Source organism: Populus nigra, chromosome 6 (assembly GCF_951802175.1).
Source record: "Populus nigra chromosome 6, ddPopNigr1.1, whole genome shotgun sequence".
Classification (NCBI taxonomy): Eukaryota; Viridiplantae; Streptophyta; class Magnoliopsida; order Malpighiales; family Salicaceae; genus Populus; species Populus nigra.
Genome location: NC_084857.1, coordinates 22,590,350 through 22,607,049, shown reverse-complemented (window position 1 = coordinate 22,607,049; position 16,700 = coordinate 22,590,350). Strand labels below are relative to the sequence as shown.

Here is a 16,700-nt window from a genome sequence, read left to right as displayed (position 1 = left end):
AATTTAATGTACTAATTCATCCAAAATAGTTCGTTCATTGGTATGCACTACGACGCTTTGCATGTAGTAGGGGGGAAATTGAGAGCAAAAAATAATATTTAGATATTGGTAATGTATTTTCTAAAAAAATTAATTTTAATCATTAATTGAATGATATTTTGGATCTAATACTAAAATGAAAAACATTTTATTCACTTAAATTAACTTGGGCTGACCTATAAAATTCACGATGATAATCTTGCAAGAAAAAGTACAAAGCTCATTCTCAAATTAATTTAATGTTAAATGATGAAATTGATGAAAAATATTTAATTAAAATAACAGAGTGAATGCGAGTCAACCTAGGAAGCTCGGGAAGAAAGACATGCATGTCACCATTTAATAATTTTTTTATCTCATAAATTATTTTACATTTAATTATACGACAATAAAGTACATGGTACTTTTTTGTATGTGAAACAACATATTTTTAAAAAAGTAAAAAAAAAAAAACCATTATAGACACATGGGGTTAAGATAGCAAAGGTAGGTCATCGACAACAAAGTATGAAATTACGTACTTTTAATTTCAAGTTAAATTTTAAAAAAAAATCATTAACAACAAATGGTAAAATTGTATTTTTTTTAATTGATGGACAAGAAAAGCATTAAAAAATAAATAATATCCCAGATGTCATTGATTAACCCATTCAAAAATAATAAAAGAGTCCACCCGCGTGGATCTAGGCATTAAAAAGAAGCAACCTAGGTGCATAGGCCTTCCAACCAAACTTGTGCACCTGGGTTGTCTTTTATTATTGTTATTATTATTATTATTTCTTAATGGGATAACAATCCACCCCTATTTCTTTTTTTCAAAGACAGTAAATGACACATTGTCTGTTTTCTACAGATTCCAACGACCCCTAGTCATCGAAAAATCAAGGATTTGGTTTTTTTGCAATTTAAAACACATTTTTTAACCTTTTTTTTATCAAAACACCATAAACATCTTAATGAATCTGTTTATTTCCACAAAAAAACAATTCAAAAAACCAAAATTAACCTGAAGCCAAAATGATTCTGCAATCAGATCTACCTTCTCAGGCAAGGAGAAGTAAAAAAACACCTATGTCAAACTCCCCTCATGAAATGAAAAACATTGACACCAAAATTGACTATATTCGATGGTTGGAATCATCATCAACAACGAATTTCTCTCTCTATGCTAGAATCTGACGAGTTTTTCTCTCTTCTCACCAAAAAAAAAAGTGAAAAACGAGTGAAATGAAGTTTAGGACTAAAAACTTGTCAAACAAAATTCTAAAACATCATTTTTAAAACATCATTTATTTTACATGCCTTTTGCATTTTAGTTCTCTATATTTTAATTTAACCCTTTATCAAAAAAAATTACAATTAGGTGTTAAATTGGACTCAAAAGAGTAAAAAAAAAGTTCAATAATCAAATTGAAAGTTTTAAAAAATTTAACTATTCCAATCCAATGAATAGTGGAAATTAGAAACTTGTCAAATGAATGAAGTGTAGGGCTAAAAACTTGTCAAATAAAATTCTAAAATATCATTTATTTTACTAGTTTTTTGCATTTTAGTTCTATGTCTTCTAATTCAACCTTTTATTAAAAAAATATATGATTAGGTGTTAAATTGGACTTAAAAGAGTAAAAAAATTGTTCGATACTCAAATTGAAAGTTTTTAAAATTTGACTAATAAATAGTGGAAATTACTATGGCCAGATGACTTTTATCATCAAGTAAAATGATAATAATAATAATAAAAAAATTACTATTTTAACTTTACTTTTTATTTGAAATGTAAATGATAGTAGTAATAGTACTAATAGTAATATAAATATTAAAAAAATGTTTGTTATAGTTTTTATTGTTATTTTTATATATATATTTAAAATAATTTTAACTTGAAAAAATATTAAATTAATATTTATTTTTGATGTTTTTAATAATTTTAAAATATTAATATAAAAAACAAAAAAATATTTTATTATATTTTCAAATAAAAGAACTATTTGAAAAAGCATGCTGTAATTTATTATCCGACACCCCTAGACCAACACGTAAAAGAGAGAAGAAAAAAAAAATCTCTCGAGTCTTCTCGTCCCTCTCTCCCCACTCTCTCATATTGATTTGCCTATTTCACAGTCACACACACAAATTAAAATCTGAAGCAAAAATAGCACACGAGCAATAAATATCTAGTTCAACTTTGTCTCTAAAACATAAAAACCCCAAAAGCTTTCTTCGTTTTTTCTTTTGTTTTCAACTTCATACAATGTCAGGCTCCGGTGGTGTTTCAATTGCTCGAAACCGTGGAGAGAATCGGTTCTATGTTTCACCCGGGATCCGAAAACAACAACAATTACAGCAACTGAAGCAGCAGCAGCAACAGCAGAAGCCATCGATCTCGAAGAATTCAACAGTGGAGATTGAGAAGAGGAAGGAATCCGATCAATGCGGGTCAAATTGTTCTGTCTCAGGTCGGGTTGGGCCCGAGAGTAACTCAACGAATTTGGATCGATTCTTGGAGTATACCACTCCAATTGTACCTGCTCAGTTTCTGCCCAAGGTAATTAGTGAGACTTTTATGGGTTTTTGTTGATTTTTGGTTTTTTGTAATAAAGTTAAGGTTTTTATGCTTTTTGCTGTGTGGGTTTTTTTTTTTTTTGGCGGCCTAATTTGCCTTAATATTTGTATAAGGTTTTAAATTGTGAAGAACATGACTAATTTAATGGATTAGATTAGGGTGTTTAATTAGTTAATTAAATTGGGATAATGTAGGGTTATGACTTGAGTTAATTAATCAAGCCAATGATTGTTGACACTTTTTAATTTTGAACGGAATCATCGATAATTAATCAGGGTCTTCATTATAAACGACTTCATTGGACAATTAATTAGCTTTTTTTTTCAATTTGATTTACTATGTTGTTTGTTTAATGACATGTGTTGTTTTATAGGTGTTATTATTGATTGAAGGTCTTAAATTCTAAAGGTTTAGGGTTTAGAATTCAGTTTATTACTCTAGAAACAATTGTTGAAAATGTTTAATTTTGTTTCCAAGTAATAATTGTTATGGTTTTGATTTTAGAGGAATCTTTGGGAAAATTGTTTTCGCTGTTATTGAGTTTGCTTTAGATTGAAAATGAGTTGAATGTCTTTATTTTTTAGTAAGATATGCATGTTCTTTTAATGGTGGTGTTTGTGGGTTGTATAGAAGAGTGTTAGAGAATGGAGAACATGTGAAGTGCAGCATCACCAGAACTTCTATTTTGTGCTTGGGGATTTATGGGAATCTTTCAAGGAGTGGAGTGCATATGGGGCAGGTGTTCCTCTTCTGTTGAATGGGAGCGAGACTGTTGTGCAGTATTATGTTCCCTATTTGTCTGGCATTCAACTATATTTAGATCCATCACAAACCTCCCTAAGGCTGAGGTGAGCCATTCTCTTGGCTTCTTATTTGGTTGTATTTTTCATTTTATTAATGTGCCCCGTTCAATAATTATCTTGGCATGGTTTTGATGGATTTATTGATGTGAACTTAGGATGTATGACCACCCTGCAATATTGTAATCTTAAATTCAAATTGTATGCATCGAGTTTAGGTAATTGATTAATTTTCTGACTTACTTAGTTTCAATTTGTTTTTTTTTTTTTTTGTTTACGGTTTGGACACACTGGAAGGCATGGAATCGACTTTTTATTAAGGCAGTGATTGGTTTGTAGTATTCTTGGTGAAGATCCGCATTTTAGATGATTTAAACTACTAGTGCTGTCAATATGCTTCTATGGATATCTGTCGTTTGATGATGCCAGTTTGTCCTTTTAATATATAGAGTTTGATGGATATGCCATTGTGTGGATGACTGTTTTATCCAAATCGCAAAGTCATTATTCCAATTAAGAAACAGTGCCAAATTCTACGAACTTGGTTTTGTTGGAGAGAAGTTGTGGTTTCTTATTTGTTTTCTGTAATTTTTTTTATTTTCAGTGTATTACATTCTTAGGTTAGGTCCATATCACAGTCAGTTCCTCCTTGTGCTTTCTATTATAGATAGATGGATCATGGACTGTGATAGATGAAGAGAAATAGGAGGCTCTAATTGATGAGGGGGGTTTTAACCTTTATTTCGTAGTTGATTGTTTTGCCTGCCTTTTGCTAGGTGTCTTTTCTTAACGACTTTCTGAGAAACATAAAGACTATTTTCTTAAACAGAAAAATAGAAGCAAATTCTGCATCCTAGGGCTGTGTGATGTAATATCTTGTGCCCATATTCCTTTGTCAAGTTGGATCCAAAGTCTACTGGGGCCACCCGCCTATGAATTATCTAAGGTTTAAATGATCATCTTTTGGTGTCGCCACTACCCTAAAAACCCTTAATGCAAATATGGTCATTTTAATACCGGATCTGGGAGGCCAAGACTGCTTCCTTGTGGCTGCAAGTGCAAGACTAGAAATAATTGTTAATACTGTTTGGAAAATTTTGAGCTGCTAGTTTCCTGGTAGTAGTGATTACTTGAATAATTCACAGTTTATGCTTGGTATACTTTTTCCAGAAAATGCCAAATTTAACCTTTCAAGAGGTAATCCGTCATTGGAATGGCTAGGCCATGTACTGTTACTTCAGTTGACATGAATGAATCACAGAGATACTATGCAGGACTGTTGGAAGAGGAAGAATAAGTTTTATCCATATGAATTTCTTTGTTAGTTTTATTGTGTTCCTAGTTTCTTGAGTGTGGTTCCAGACAGGTACGTTTACTGCCTCCTGGAGCGTTTGCTTTCTGAAACTGTTATGTTTAATCATGATGAAAAGTTTCTCAGTGGTCCAGATAGCAAGTATGACTGAAAGTAACAGTATAATTTTCTTGAATATGTTGTGCTGCTGCAAAAAGGAATTTGCCAGCCGTACTGACAGGCTACTTCCATTTTAAATTGTACTGCTAGATTGTTACTTTTGGTACTTGGGCCTATGCAGTGCAGCAAGTTTTGGTAGTCCTTCCAATGGAAAGAATGATAAAGTAAAGTGAACAGTCTAGATGTTTGAAATTATTTAGCTTTACCTATCAGTTGGCTAGTATGCTTGTTGCATTACATTGTCATTGCTTCCATCTTCTGACAGAAGGCCTGGCGAGGAGAGCGATACGGAGTCATCCAGGGACACGTGTAGTGATGGTAGCAGTGACTATGGAGCAGAGAGAGTAGCAAGCAATGGTGTTTGGCAGCCCTGGAACCAGCTCAATGTTACAGATGCAAATATTAAGAGTTTGAATAGACTCTCTCTGAGAAATAAACCCTTCAGGGGTTCATCTAGTGATGAATGCGAGATTTCCAATCCACCAGGTCGGCTTATTTTTGAATACATGGAGTATGCTTCACCATTTACACGCCAACCTTTGGCTGACCAGGCAGGTTCATTGTCTTTAATTGGCTTAAAATTTTGAGCTTGTGGGTTTTTTTTCCTTGTTTATGTTTTCCCCTTGTTCATCAATAGTCTTGCATCCCTGCAGATTTTGGTTCTTGCATCTCAGTTTCCAGAACTCAAGACATTTAGGAGTTGTGATCTATCACCCTCAAGTTGGATTTCTGTGGCTTGGTATCCCATATATAGGATACCCATGGGTCCAACACTGCAGAATCTGGATGCCTGCTTTCTAACCTATCATTCACTGTCAACATCCATTCAAAGTACATCTCTTTACTTGCATGTTTGTATGTCCATGGTGGGCTTTTATATTTGCCTGCAGTCTTATGTGTTTGTTGCTCTTCTTGTTGGGACAGGTCAAAGCAGTGAGAGGATGCAACTTCACGGCGCTACTGTTAGGGAGCTTCACCTTTCTGACATGTCCCTCAAGCTACCTTTGCCTACATTTGGGCTTGCTTCGTATAAGTTTAAAGTTTCATTTTGGAATCCCAATGGAGTCTATGAATGCCAAAAGGCCAGTTCATTGCTAAGAGCTGCTGACAACTGGCTTAGGCTTTTGCAAGTTAATCATCCTGACTACAGGTTCTTTGTTTCCCACAACACAAGCCCAAGGTGAAAAGGATTCCTTTATAAATGAGTTATTAAAGAGAACTGGCACCTTCAGTCCTGTAAGAGCCCCAATTTCAGCTCATACTAAATATCCATCATTATTTTGATGTTGTATGGAGTGGTATGGAGTGGTATTTCTTCAGGATTCTCAGACTAGTGTGTCATGTCCTGGCTATGCCAGCACATCTCCTTAAAGAAGTCCAAGAATGATCCACTTCTTGCTTGTTCGCAACCTTTTGCATGCGCTTGAAGGAGTTTTCTGATAATTATCTTGGTGCTTTGGCTTTAATGTGAGGTGTTGCAGATTAGGAGCCTTATGATCATAAATGGTGTTTTGATCTTATGGACAGTTTTCCAGGCCTGAAAGCTTTAGTTTTTGCAACTGTTTAATGACGTTGTCCTATAAAACTACTGACTTTTGTATATGGTTGTTTCTGAGGTAGAATGTTCAATACACGTTTTGTAAGCAGCAGTTTCTGAAATATGATCTTACTTATGCTGTGTTCCTTTAACCAAGATTCTCTTGCTGATCTGAAGATGTGAACTCCCTCGTCTAGTGTATATAACTGTAAAAGAAAATGCATCTAAGCCTTCTATAGCTCAACTGAAGTCGAAAACAGCTATTGTCATTTTGTCAGACAAAAAGAGGCAACCTAAGTATCGTTTGGTATTCGTTCGTTGCATTTTCTGTTTTTACATAAAACTAGTTTGTTTTTGTCTTGTTTTTTAAAACATAAGATACCACCACTGGTTGTTAAACAACCCTAGAGTTTTCATTGCCCTTGCTCTTCTTGTCTGCTTCTATAACCGTCTAGGAATAAGGAAATCCTTGTTTACAAGTTGCTATTTGCCGAGAGGAGAAACGGCACAATAGATGGATGATGGTGCCAGAGACACGTGAACATGAAAAGAATGGAATCCTGCACAAACTACAAACAAGTAGAAGTTTTAGATGGGATTCTGAAGGTGTTGGCATTTTGCATTTTACAATGTTTAGGTAGACAAATGAGCACCAATCATTTTGACATAACCACTTATTTTAACCATATGCACAGAATATAACGAGGAATGGTGGGGAGACGCTGAGTGAAGATCTCCATGGCACACTCGTGTCAAGGAAACCTGCAGTTTGATAAATCGTGAGGTGGAAAAATAGGAATTGAATATACAGATAAACAAAGTTGGATCATTTTTTTTTTAAAAAAAAAAAAAAGAGTTTCAGGAATTAAGTTATCCTGACCGCTGAAAATGATTGCTGACAGAAAAATTGAGTCCGGTCTGCAACACACTTGTCGAACCAAAAACCAAAAATGGTAACCTCGAAATGGGATTGAAGATGTCATGTACAGTTCCACTGACCAAACAATTTCCTCTGGGAAGAAAAATGGTGCATCAGTTGCGTATAATAAGCTAAAATTATTATTTGTGCGAAAAGCAAAGCAAATAAGGTATAGAGGTAGGCTTATAAATTTATTTTTTCCATTATGCACATGAGCTGTAAATACAAATAGTTGCACATAATAGTTCATGGGACCTATCTAATACAAACATGTGTCACAAATTGAACAGCTTTCCTCTTCACTTTGCTCATACTCCTAACATTATATTAACAATCCATCACAGTTACCGCCCACACTCATAACTCATCATCAAGAATGGTGGAGAGCAACAGTCCTCGGACAAACTCTGATTTCCGGGATTTCTCCTCTTGGTCCTTGTCTGATAGATATGGCTGTTGGACTTTCCTGTTGGCACCAAACTGAAGTTAGAAATCTTGAAAAAAGAAAAATTCCACTACATACCGGCCTCGCTAGAAAGCCTCAAAAGGGGAGCAGTTGCAGATGAAGTACAGGTTACGTGGTTCAAGTTGCATTTATTCCATTTAACTACCTTGCTGACAGAGTGATAATCTTCTCCAACAACACTAAATTGGTGAATATCATGTACAGGTAATGACCAAAGGATCATTAACAGCGCAAGTTTCTTGCTCAAACTATGGAAACAGTTCCATACAAGCTTCAATATCTTTGGATTCAATCTTCTTAGACCATAATAACAGAGTATAGGATCCTAAAACATAGTCGACACAAATTCTAGGCCGTCAGTAAACCTCAAACTCCACAAATCATTACCTATTCATACAGAGAAGATTTTCCATGGCATCAGCTCTACAAAAGTTCCATCCTTACCTTCAATTTTTCAAGAACAGAGGAGACCAATCTTCTGAATCTAAACCAACTAAAAAGCAACAAAATCGTACAACTATACAAATTGCATACTGATCCTAAAACATCAAACTCCATGCATCATTACCTATTAGTGTTTGAAGATGTTCTTATACTATACATTCATTAAGAGAATAGTAACATCAAAGTGATAGGAACCAGGCAGATTTGCAATAGTCAATCTTATTTTTGGTCTTGTTACCAAGATAGATTAATGATCAGGGAAGTGGCTAACAAATTCAAACTAATTTACCAAGAAAAACAAGCAGACTTTTATTTCATATATCGGGGGCCAAAATACAGAAGCTTCTTTTAATAAATTAAGATCAAATGCAGTGACTTGAATGGGAAAAGGATGCGAGTAATCAAACCTTTCTAGAAACTCCTCAGTTGTACTCCCCTTCACTGAGCTTGCTTCAACAGAAGGAAGAGGTTTTGCATTCAGTGCTTCATCAAAACCAGGTGGATTAAATATGAAAGGTGAAAGCAATGGATCAGGTTCTGTATTGGAGGAAGAAACAAAGCATGAAGATCCACCGAGAAGGGATTGTAAGCTTCCTTCTCGCAGTTCTTTTCTCAATATAGAAAATGCAGAGTTAGCTCCCCCCTTTCGCAATCTTCTCTTACGCTGAACGTAATCTCCAGTCAAGGAACTCAATGGACTACTGTGACCATACAGAAAAACTAACAAACAAATAAAATAAATAGGGGCATAAACTGGAGGGTGTCATAGATATGTGATTAGATTGTTCAACTCGAAAGAATAAAAGCGCAAAAAAAGACTGCTTTCGAAACAAAGTTGAAGCACTAACCCAGGAAGCAAATGAAAGAAGTACCAACATGATAAGTGATTCATGATCCCCCCCCCCCTGAAAATTTCCTTTGAACCTCAAGAGATTCATTAGAAAGATTTTCAACTAGCAACAAAACCTAGTTCACTTGCCATTAACATTGAAACACATAAATATGCATGTTCGCTTGCACATACACAACCAGATTATACAAAAAATCTGAACCAAAACGTTGAATGTGACTAAGTCAAATTTGAGATAAAAGGATATCTTAAAGAAGTTCCCATGCTGCCCAGTAATGTGACTAACAATGTCCATCCCCACCCTTTTAGCACAAACTGGACACACCTGAAAACAAACAATTCAGACATCATCTCAGTAGCAGTCTCCAAGCAACACGTAACTAGGAAAGTGCACCTAATATTGCGTTAGGCACAAAAGAGACCAATTTGTACTCTAGGATACAATTAAAGTCCTCAAAAACAAGGCGACAAGTTCACAGTTAACCAAATAATCTCATTAAAAATCAAACCCCGTAAATTTAACTAAAACCCCTTTTCCAAAATCACAATTTAACACTAAAGGACTAAACCCATAAATATAACTAAAACCCTTCACAGTTTAACACTAAAGAACTAAACTTTTTAATCGACATCCATCAAAAGAAGTTGAAATTTTTTTAAAAAAAAGAGCAAATGATAAAAATATGATACCCCATTTTTGGCTTCAACAGGATGGTCTTCATCGATGTGGCAAAAGAGACCAACAACATCAAAATCCTCAGCACAAAACGGACACAAATACTCAGCTTTCAAATCCTCTTCTGCTTCAGTCTCTTCATGCAGATCTAACACGACAAGCCCAACAAAAAAGACTACTTTCACACAACATTTCTTATAAAACTATGAACATTATAAAAGAAGTGAAAGATATTAAACAAACCAGATCGAGTCTGATATCTTCTTGAAGAAGTTGAGAAGCGAGAAACCCATGAATCAGAAGCCATATTTTTTTTTATTGGTTTCTCTGTTTTGTGATCAAAAGTTGTGGTTTTTATGATGATAAACGAATGTTGAACAAGAGAAGTAAGAGAGAGGAAAGGAAAGGAAGAGGAAATTGCAAGAGAGAGAGCAGAGAAACACTTCACCAAACTCACTTGTACGTGTTTCAGTCTGTCTTTATTGAAAGTTTTGTTTGCAAATATGGGCTTAGATGGTTTGTTGGATTGCAGAAATGGACCTCTCTTTTTGTACCGTAGTGTAGGGGAACGTGGATCAAACACCTTAAAAAAAATGTACATTCAAACACCTTAAAAAAAAACACCTTAGAAATTATTAAGAATATAAAAATTCTTTTAATAGTATCATTAAATCAATTAAACAAATTGATTTTAAAACTTTCCAACTTAATTTATTTTCTAACTCGAGTTCTAAATTAACTAATATGAAAGTTGATCTAAAATAAATTATTTAATTTGAACCAGATCGAAAACAATTTGAATAATTTGTAAAAATATAGTATAGCTTTTAAAAAAAACTTTAAGACAAAAAAAAATTTATATTGAAACAATGTCAAATTAGATTAATCCGGTTACCCTGCGACCTGAATCATGGACTTCAATAACTTTTTTGTTTTTATAAATTATTTTTATTTAATTCCATGATAACATTGAATGCTTTCAAAATCGAGCATCAATTCTAAAAAAGATATTTATTTAAGATCATGATAACCCTATAAAAAATAAAAATAAAAAATCATGAATTCTATTTCTCAACCAATTCAATATTGAAGAAGAGCAAAATAAACTCGTGAATTGGGTAAGCTCGTTAAACTAAAAAAAAACCATATCAACTTTGATGGGTAAACTCGTTAAACTCCTGAATTGGATAATTCAAGTCAACACATCAAACTCGCAAACCGGGTAATGAACTCCATTGAGATTAATAACTTGTTTTTTTAAACTGTTTTTTATTTAACTATATGATAACAAAAATAGACGATCGTAAAATCGAGCGTCAAGTCAATATTGACACTTTTAAAAAAAATTATGATAACCTTATATAAAGCAAAATGAAATAAATTATAAAATTCAATTCTCAAATAGTTCAATATCAAATGATAAAATTAAAAACTAAATTTAAAAAAAAATAAAAAAAAAGAAGAAGAAGAAAACTTAAACTTGTCATGCCTATTAACAAGTCATGGACTTTCAAAAATTTCATAACATATTTTTTTCAAGACTAATTTTTTAACTATATTATATAAAAAAATAAATGATCACGTGATCGAATTCAATTAGAAAGGAAAAAAATTTTTTCTATGCTAAATCCATAAACTGGAACAATCAGGATTACCTCGCCAAACTCACAAACAAGGTCATTGTTTCACAAAGTTTAATAATCTTTTTTTAAATCATTTTTTATTTAACTAAATGTTTTTAAAAAATAGACTATACCGCAATATATTGATATTTTCCTGATACTGACCCAATGTTGGGATATTTTTTTTATATTGTGATAACCATATATAAGGCAAATTAAAATAAATTATCAACTTTAATTCCTCATAAACACATCATATAAGAACTAAATTCAAAACAAAAAACAACCAGATGGCAAAAAGGGTCAAAATAAAAGGAAAAAAACATTGTAGATTACTATTGTAATCTACAGTTGTAATAGGTGTGGGGATGCAATATTTTCCCCATACCTTTTAGCTTCATATTTAATTTAAATATTTTTTTGTTTAAAATTATATTTTTAATAATTTTTTGGTTGTTTTTAACATCAGTACATCAAAATAATTCACAAAACATTAAAAATATTTAATTTAAAGCAAAAACAATTCAAGTGTTTTTTAAAAGCACGAACCACCGCTAAATCAAACACATCTTGGATTGAAAAGAGTGTTTGTTTTGTGGTATAATTTTTTATATTTTTTATTTAAAAAATATAATTATTTTGATATATTTTCAATTAAAAATAGTTTTTAAAAAATATACTAAATAAATACTAACTAAGATTAAGTTTTTTCAAACGAACTTAAGAATATGTATTCCATATCAACCTAGTGCATTAAAAAAAAATCATCAATTCTCTCTAAATACTAATCTAAGAATTAAAACTTTAAAAATCAAGAAGATAAGCAATCTTTTTAATTATCAATGTAATCATTTAAAATTAGATATTTGTTTTCGCCAAGGGAAGGGAACATGTTGGGATTTCTATTTTTGAAGTGCCAATGTGTAAGTGTAACTATTTTGGTGACTTGTTTGGTAAACTTTAAACTATATCAATGTAATCTTTTTATTTTTTTAGTTTAACGTGGGTGTCCGGATCAGTTTGTGTGCACCTTAACTAATTCCATGGATCCTGAAGTTAACGACCATATAAGTCTCCAGTGACCATCATATGAATAACCACAGGGCTCGAACCTAAGACTATAAAGGGAGTAAATCTCTTGGTCCCAAACTTTTACCACTGGACCACCACCTAGATAGTTATAAATGACTTATTTTAGTTAATTAGCTATTTAGTTAATTAGACAAGTTTAGACAGTAAATGTTAATTGTCTTATTATATTTTCTAACTAGTTATTACGTATACTGTCTCAGGAATTAAAATAAATGACTTATTTTCTAAATAGTAAATATGACATTATTAAATTATTTCTAGTTATGAGATGATCATTTATTTCCCTTTTTTTATTTGAAAACTCTTTCCAATTCATTCTTTGAGACAATTTTTAATATAAATAAAATATATTTAGTAGCATTTAGCATGCATATTTAGCGATCAGACTCGATTTGAGGTATTGTCAGAAAGGTAGTAGTTGGGGGAAGACGATTAACAGGTAGGCTCTCGTAGCTCAGTTGGTTAGAGCACCCGTTTAGTAAGCGGGAGGTCTTGAGTTCGACTCTCAACGAGAGCATGGCTAATCAATTATATATCTTCTGTTTTTCCCTCTCGTTATTTTACCCTGGAGATGAGGAAAGAATGCATATAACTGGTATTATTAGCTGCTTAGAAGAATTAAGATTTAGACTATGTCATGTTTAGATTGAGTTTGGTCGATTCTCAAACCCTGGATAGATTGTGGAACACCAGTTCTAGGTCCGGTTTAATGGGCTAATGATGAGAGAGGGAGTAGTTCTTTTTGCGGCCACCTGCAGCAATGGGCTCTGATTCAGCATTTGGAAGCATCCACATTATCGATTGACCTCTGGGATAGCAAGCGACCACAGTTTTTGCCCTTTTCACTTTCACGATGGAAGGAGACTGGTCTGTACTATCCAATTATGGGTGTTTTGAGTTCCTAAAAAAATTATCATAAATGCTTTCAATGCTATGAAATAAAATTATTTGGAAGTTTTTAGAATTTTATTAGATATATTTAGAATTTTTTAGATATTTATTACTTGAAAATTTAATTATTTTTTTGTTTTGAATAATTCCTTAAATGTTGAGTTTTCGTAAATTATAAGGCATTTAATTGTCCGGTCTCTAATGGTAATTCACACGAATCACTCATGAGAAATCTTCTAAATTTCTATTTAGAAAAGAAGGATTATTATGCCTATAGTGTTAGCTCTAATATTATATTTACGTAGTTTTTTTATCTAACAAACAACCACTCCTTAAAAAAAAAAAAGGGCATAGCTTATAATTTATAGAAAATCTAAAAAACCCTATAAATTGATAAAATATCAATCTTCCCCCTAAACAATATGCATGTATTAATTTAGGAGTATTTAAGAAATTAACTCAATTAAATCCTTACTTGATTTTTCTAGGTCTAGAAATATAATCCTTGTATTAATTATAATCGAGTTCTTAATTTCTAAAATATATTTTAATTAAATTATACTTAATTTAAATATTTCAATTTAGTTTCTTACTAATGGTTCTTAATGTGTGTGACCCATCAGGTTCTAATATGTTGGTCCAAATATAAATTATAATTAAATAAATTAAACAATTTAATTTATTATTAATTCAACAATTAATTAATTTATGTTTGAAGATCAGGTGCATCGTCTAACAATGCGTGTCATAATCTCCTAAATATTAGAAAAGTCATTAGTAGTTTGACTTAACCTTGCAGTGACTAGGTTTTCACTGTAATTAATATCTTTTTATCTATAATGTTCTGATTTATCATTAAAGTATGGAGTATGTCTCTCATGTTAAATCATGTTTGTTCTTTACATAATAGTCATTGATTGTGTGAATAAGATTTGAAACCCTTTTCAAATTTCATTCCACCTTAGCCAATGATTTCTCAATCAATATTATTTGAGAACATATGAAATATTTGCTCTAATTCATCTAAGATGATGAATCCTTTCTTGACCACTCAAGTACCTTCATATAGTTCAAGCTCCACTAAATGTCTGCCCTTTTGTTATCTCAATTAAGATAACATATAACAATATCAAAAAATTCTCTATATAAGATGACTTAGTGATGTCAAGTCTAAGGATCACTTATACAACCGTCACGTGAGCCTTTCCATAGACATTGGTGATTTATTCATAAAAAATTCTCATATGGGCCAGTTTAGTGTGCATATCTTATAACAAATATCTACATATTAGATCTAGGTATTTTTCATACCTCAGCTTATGAGAACAACTGCTTCCTTTCATATAAAAAAACATAATTTGTACCAGTCTTTACGACTCTAATGAATATTCAGTATTTAAGAGAGTATCGACCAGAAACATTTTAGGAACAATGCTTTGGTGCAATAAGAATATCATAATTATAATAATTTTATAATTTTTTTTGTAAAGCATTTTTGTCCCATGAACTTTATCTTTACTCTAGATTTATTAATATAATATTATATGAATATTAAAGATAAATTAAGCATTTATTAATAATAAATATATATTTACATGAATATAATAATATCACATGTAATAAACCGATTGACTACAAAATATATTAAATTAACAGGGTGTGATTTAATAATCATGCTTCCTTATTTCTCCTTTCCAACCATCTATTTAACTCGTATAAAAAGATCCTTCTATCTTTTCAAAAATTACAACCAAAATCAATGTTTTTTTTAATAATATTTTAACTTTTTGTTTGTTAATCCAAAGTAAGTTTGTTTTTAAATAAATATCCCCTATATTGCCTTCAAAAAAATTTAATAAATCTTTATAAGAATTGGCCCTAAAATTTGAACATTTGAGAATCAAGAAAATAATACAGAGGTTCTCGAGTATTTGAATGAACAAAATAACTAGCAGATGAGGTCTAAACATATCAAACAATTTTTTTTTTAATAAAAGAATGGATATAATTTTTATTTGATTATTGGACTGAGCTTAAATTTTGATAACAAGTTCTACAAGTTTTAATTTATAAAGTATAGGAAGGTTCTCAAATCAAACCCAACAAATTATGTTTTTTTTTTCAATTTTAGTGTTTTTTTTTTCTAGTTAATATTAGATTTTTACCTTTTATTTTTCCTATCTACTTGAAGTTTTCTTTTCCTTATTGGATTATGTCAATAAGGGATCTATTTAAACTATTATAAGCCTTTTTCCAAAAAGATATGTTTGCATGTTGTTTTTTTTAAAAAAATAAATAGTAACAAATCTCTTTACCACCAAAATTATCAAAGCTATATTTGTGTCACTTCAAATATATTTTTTTAATATTTAATTAAGCAATTAATTAGTTTTATAATAAACCCCATCGCTAATTAATTAGTCTTTTCCATTTTATGTATTTTTTTATTATTATGTATTTTTTGATTATTATGTATTTTTTAAAGAAAACATTTCCCAAAACAATTTATTGGATGATCCATGTTTTCTCTTATCGTACAATTCAATAAGAAATTTCAATCATTCATGACTAGCACTTCAATCTGAATAATTAAACACTTGTGAAGCAAATACAGTAGTACGTAGCATTATGTGTGATACAGTAGTGGCACTTCAACTTAATAGATTTTATCTCTGGACTACCATGTTCTTGCAAGTATTACTTCCCTGCTTGATTTGACAGTTAAAATAAATCAAGAACCCTTTAAAAAATCATTTGAAACAAAACATATAATTTTGTATGATTGTTTTGGGATTCTAACAGGATTCGAGACCATTCGAATTAACTATATATCTTCTATATATATATATTCTTTGCAATTTTGTTAATATTTAGTGTTTAAGAGAGACTAAAAGGAGTCTCTTGACCTCAAAAGCTTTTGAAAGTAGAGTGGGTTTATGTTGGCAGGCATATGTGGAGAATATTAGCTAGCTCAAGGCCTCAAGAATTAATTGAATTTTATATATAAAGGGATCGAGTCTTGCAGAGTCAAGATCGCCAGGCATCCATTTATAAGAATAACAACAATAATAAAAAGAGCACATCAAATGCAATTCCAAGAATGGTGTCTAGGAGGATCCATTACACGCATGAGCTAATGAAACAAAATCCTTCCGTAGAGACAGGACTCAGGAATCAATGATAGGGCCGCAGTGGGCACGAATCATATATGCATGCACCAACTTGTAAGGTATCGATCTCTTCTTTGGTAAAATCGATATAGCCATGAGGATTACAGTCTGATTACATTCTTGGTGGTCCTTGGTCAGTACACAGACCACACCGACTGTC

At 31.7% G+C, this 16,700-nt stretch overlaps 2 protein-coding genes and 1 non-coding gene across 5 annotated transcripts; 2 read left to right on the top strand and 1 right to left on the bottom strand.

Annotated features, from left to right (window-relative positions):
• The first annotated feature begins 2,067 nt into the window (after positions 1–2,067).
• On the top strand, positions 2,068–6,562 carry LOC133697003 (uncharacterized). 3 transcript variants are annotated; one of them, XM_062119321.1, is made up of 5 exons: positions 2,068–2,584; positions 3,236–3,450; positions 5,139–5,424; positions 5,527–5,704; positions 5,798–6,562. In XM_062119321.1, the coding sequence occupies exons 1-5, from the start codon at positions 2,291–2,293 to the stop codon at positions 6,055–6,057; spliced, it is 1,233 nt and encodes a 410-aa protein (XP_061975305.1). In that variant the 5' UTR covers positions 2,068–2,290; the 3' UTR covers positions 6,058–6,562. The 3 variants fall into 3 exon arrangements, with proteins under 3 accessions (XP_061975305.1, XP_061975304.1, XP_061975302.1); XM_062119320.1 differs by having other exon boundaries at positions 3,233–3,450; positions 5,142–5,424; XM_062119318.1 differs by having other exon boundaries at positions 3,233–3,450.
• Positions 6,563–7,507: 945 nt separating this feature from the next.
• Positions 7,508–10,229, bottom strand: LOC133697004 (protein DEHYDRATION-INDUCED 19 homolog 4-like). The gene is made up of 5 exons (XM_062119322.1): positions 10,009–10,229; positions 9,780–9,913; positions 9,337–9,414; positions 8,647–8,909; positions 7,508–7,795 (listed from the first exon to the last, which is right to left on the bottom strand). Exons 1-5 carry the CDS (start codon positions 10,070–10,072, stop codon positions 7,687–7,689), a joined length of 648 nt encoding a protein of 215 aa, XP_061975306.1. The 5' UTR covers positions 10,073–10,229; the 3' UTR covers positions 7,508–7,686.
• A 2,693-nt stretch (positions 10,230–12,922) lies between these two features.
• Positions 12,923–12,996, top strand: TRNAT-AGU (transfer RNA threonine (anticodon AGU)). Its single transcript has one exon. It is a non-coding gene; the product is annotated as a tRNA-Thr (tRNA).
• The last annotated feature ends 3,704 nt before the right edge of the window (positions 12,997–16,700 follow it).

Coding starts and splice junctions, on each gene's coding strand:
- LOC133697003 (XM_062119318.1), top strand. CDS start 2,291: ATGTCAGGCTCCGGTGGTGTTTCAATTGCTCGAAACCGTGGAGAGAAT. Junction 3,451..5,138: donor CAAACCTCCCTAAGGCTGAG/GTGAGCCATTCT, acceptor ATCTTCTGACAG/AAGGCCTGGCGAGGAGAGCG. Junction 5,425..5,526: donor GCCAACCTTTGGCTGACCAG/GCAGGTTCATTG, acceptor GCATCCCTGCAG/ATTTTGGTTCTTGCATCTCA.
- LOC133697004 (XM_062119322.1), bottom strand. CDS start 10,072: ATGGCTTCTGATTCATGGGTTTCTCGCTTCTCAACTTCTTCAAGAAGA. Junction 9,415..9,779: donor CTGTTGAAGCCAAAAATGGG/GTATCATATTTT, acceptor GTTTGTTTTCAG/GTGTGTCCAGTTTGTGCTAA. Junction 7,796..8,646: donor ACTGAGGAGTTTCTAGAAAG/GTTTGATTACTC, acceptor TGGTGCCAACAG/GAAAGTCCAACAGCCATATC.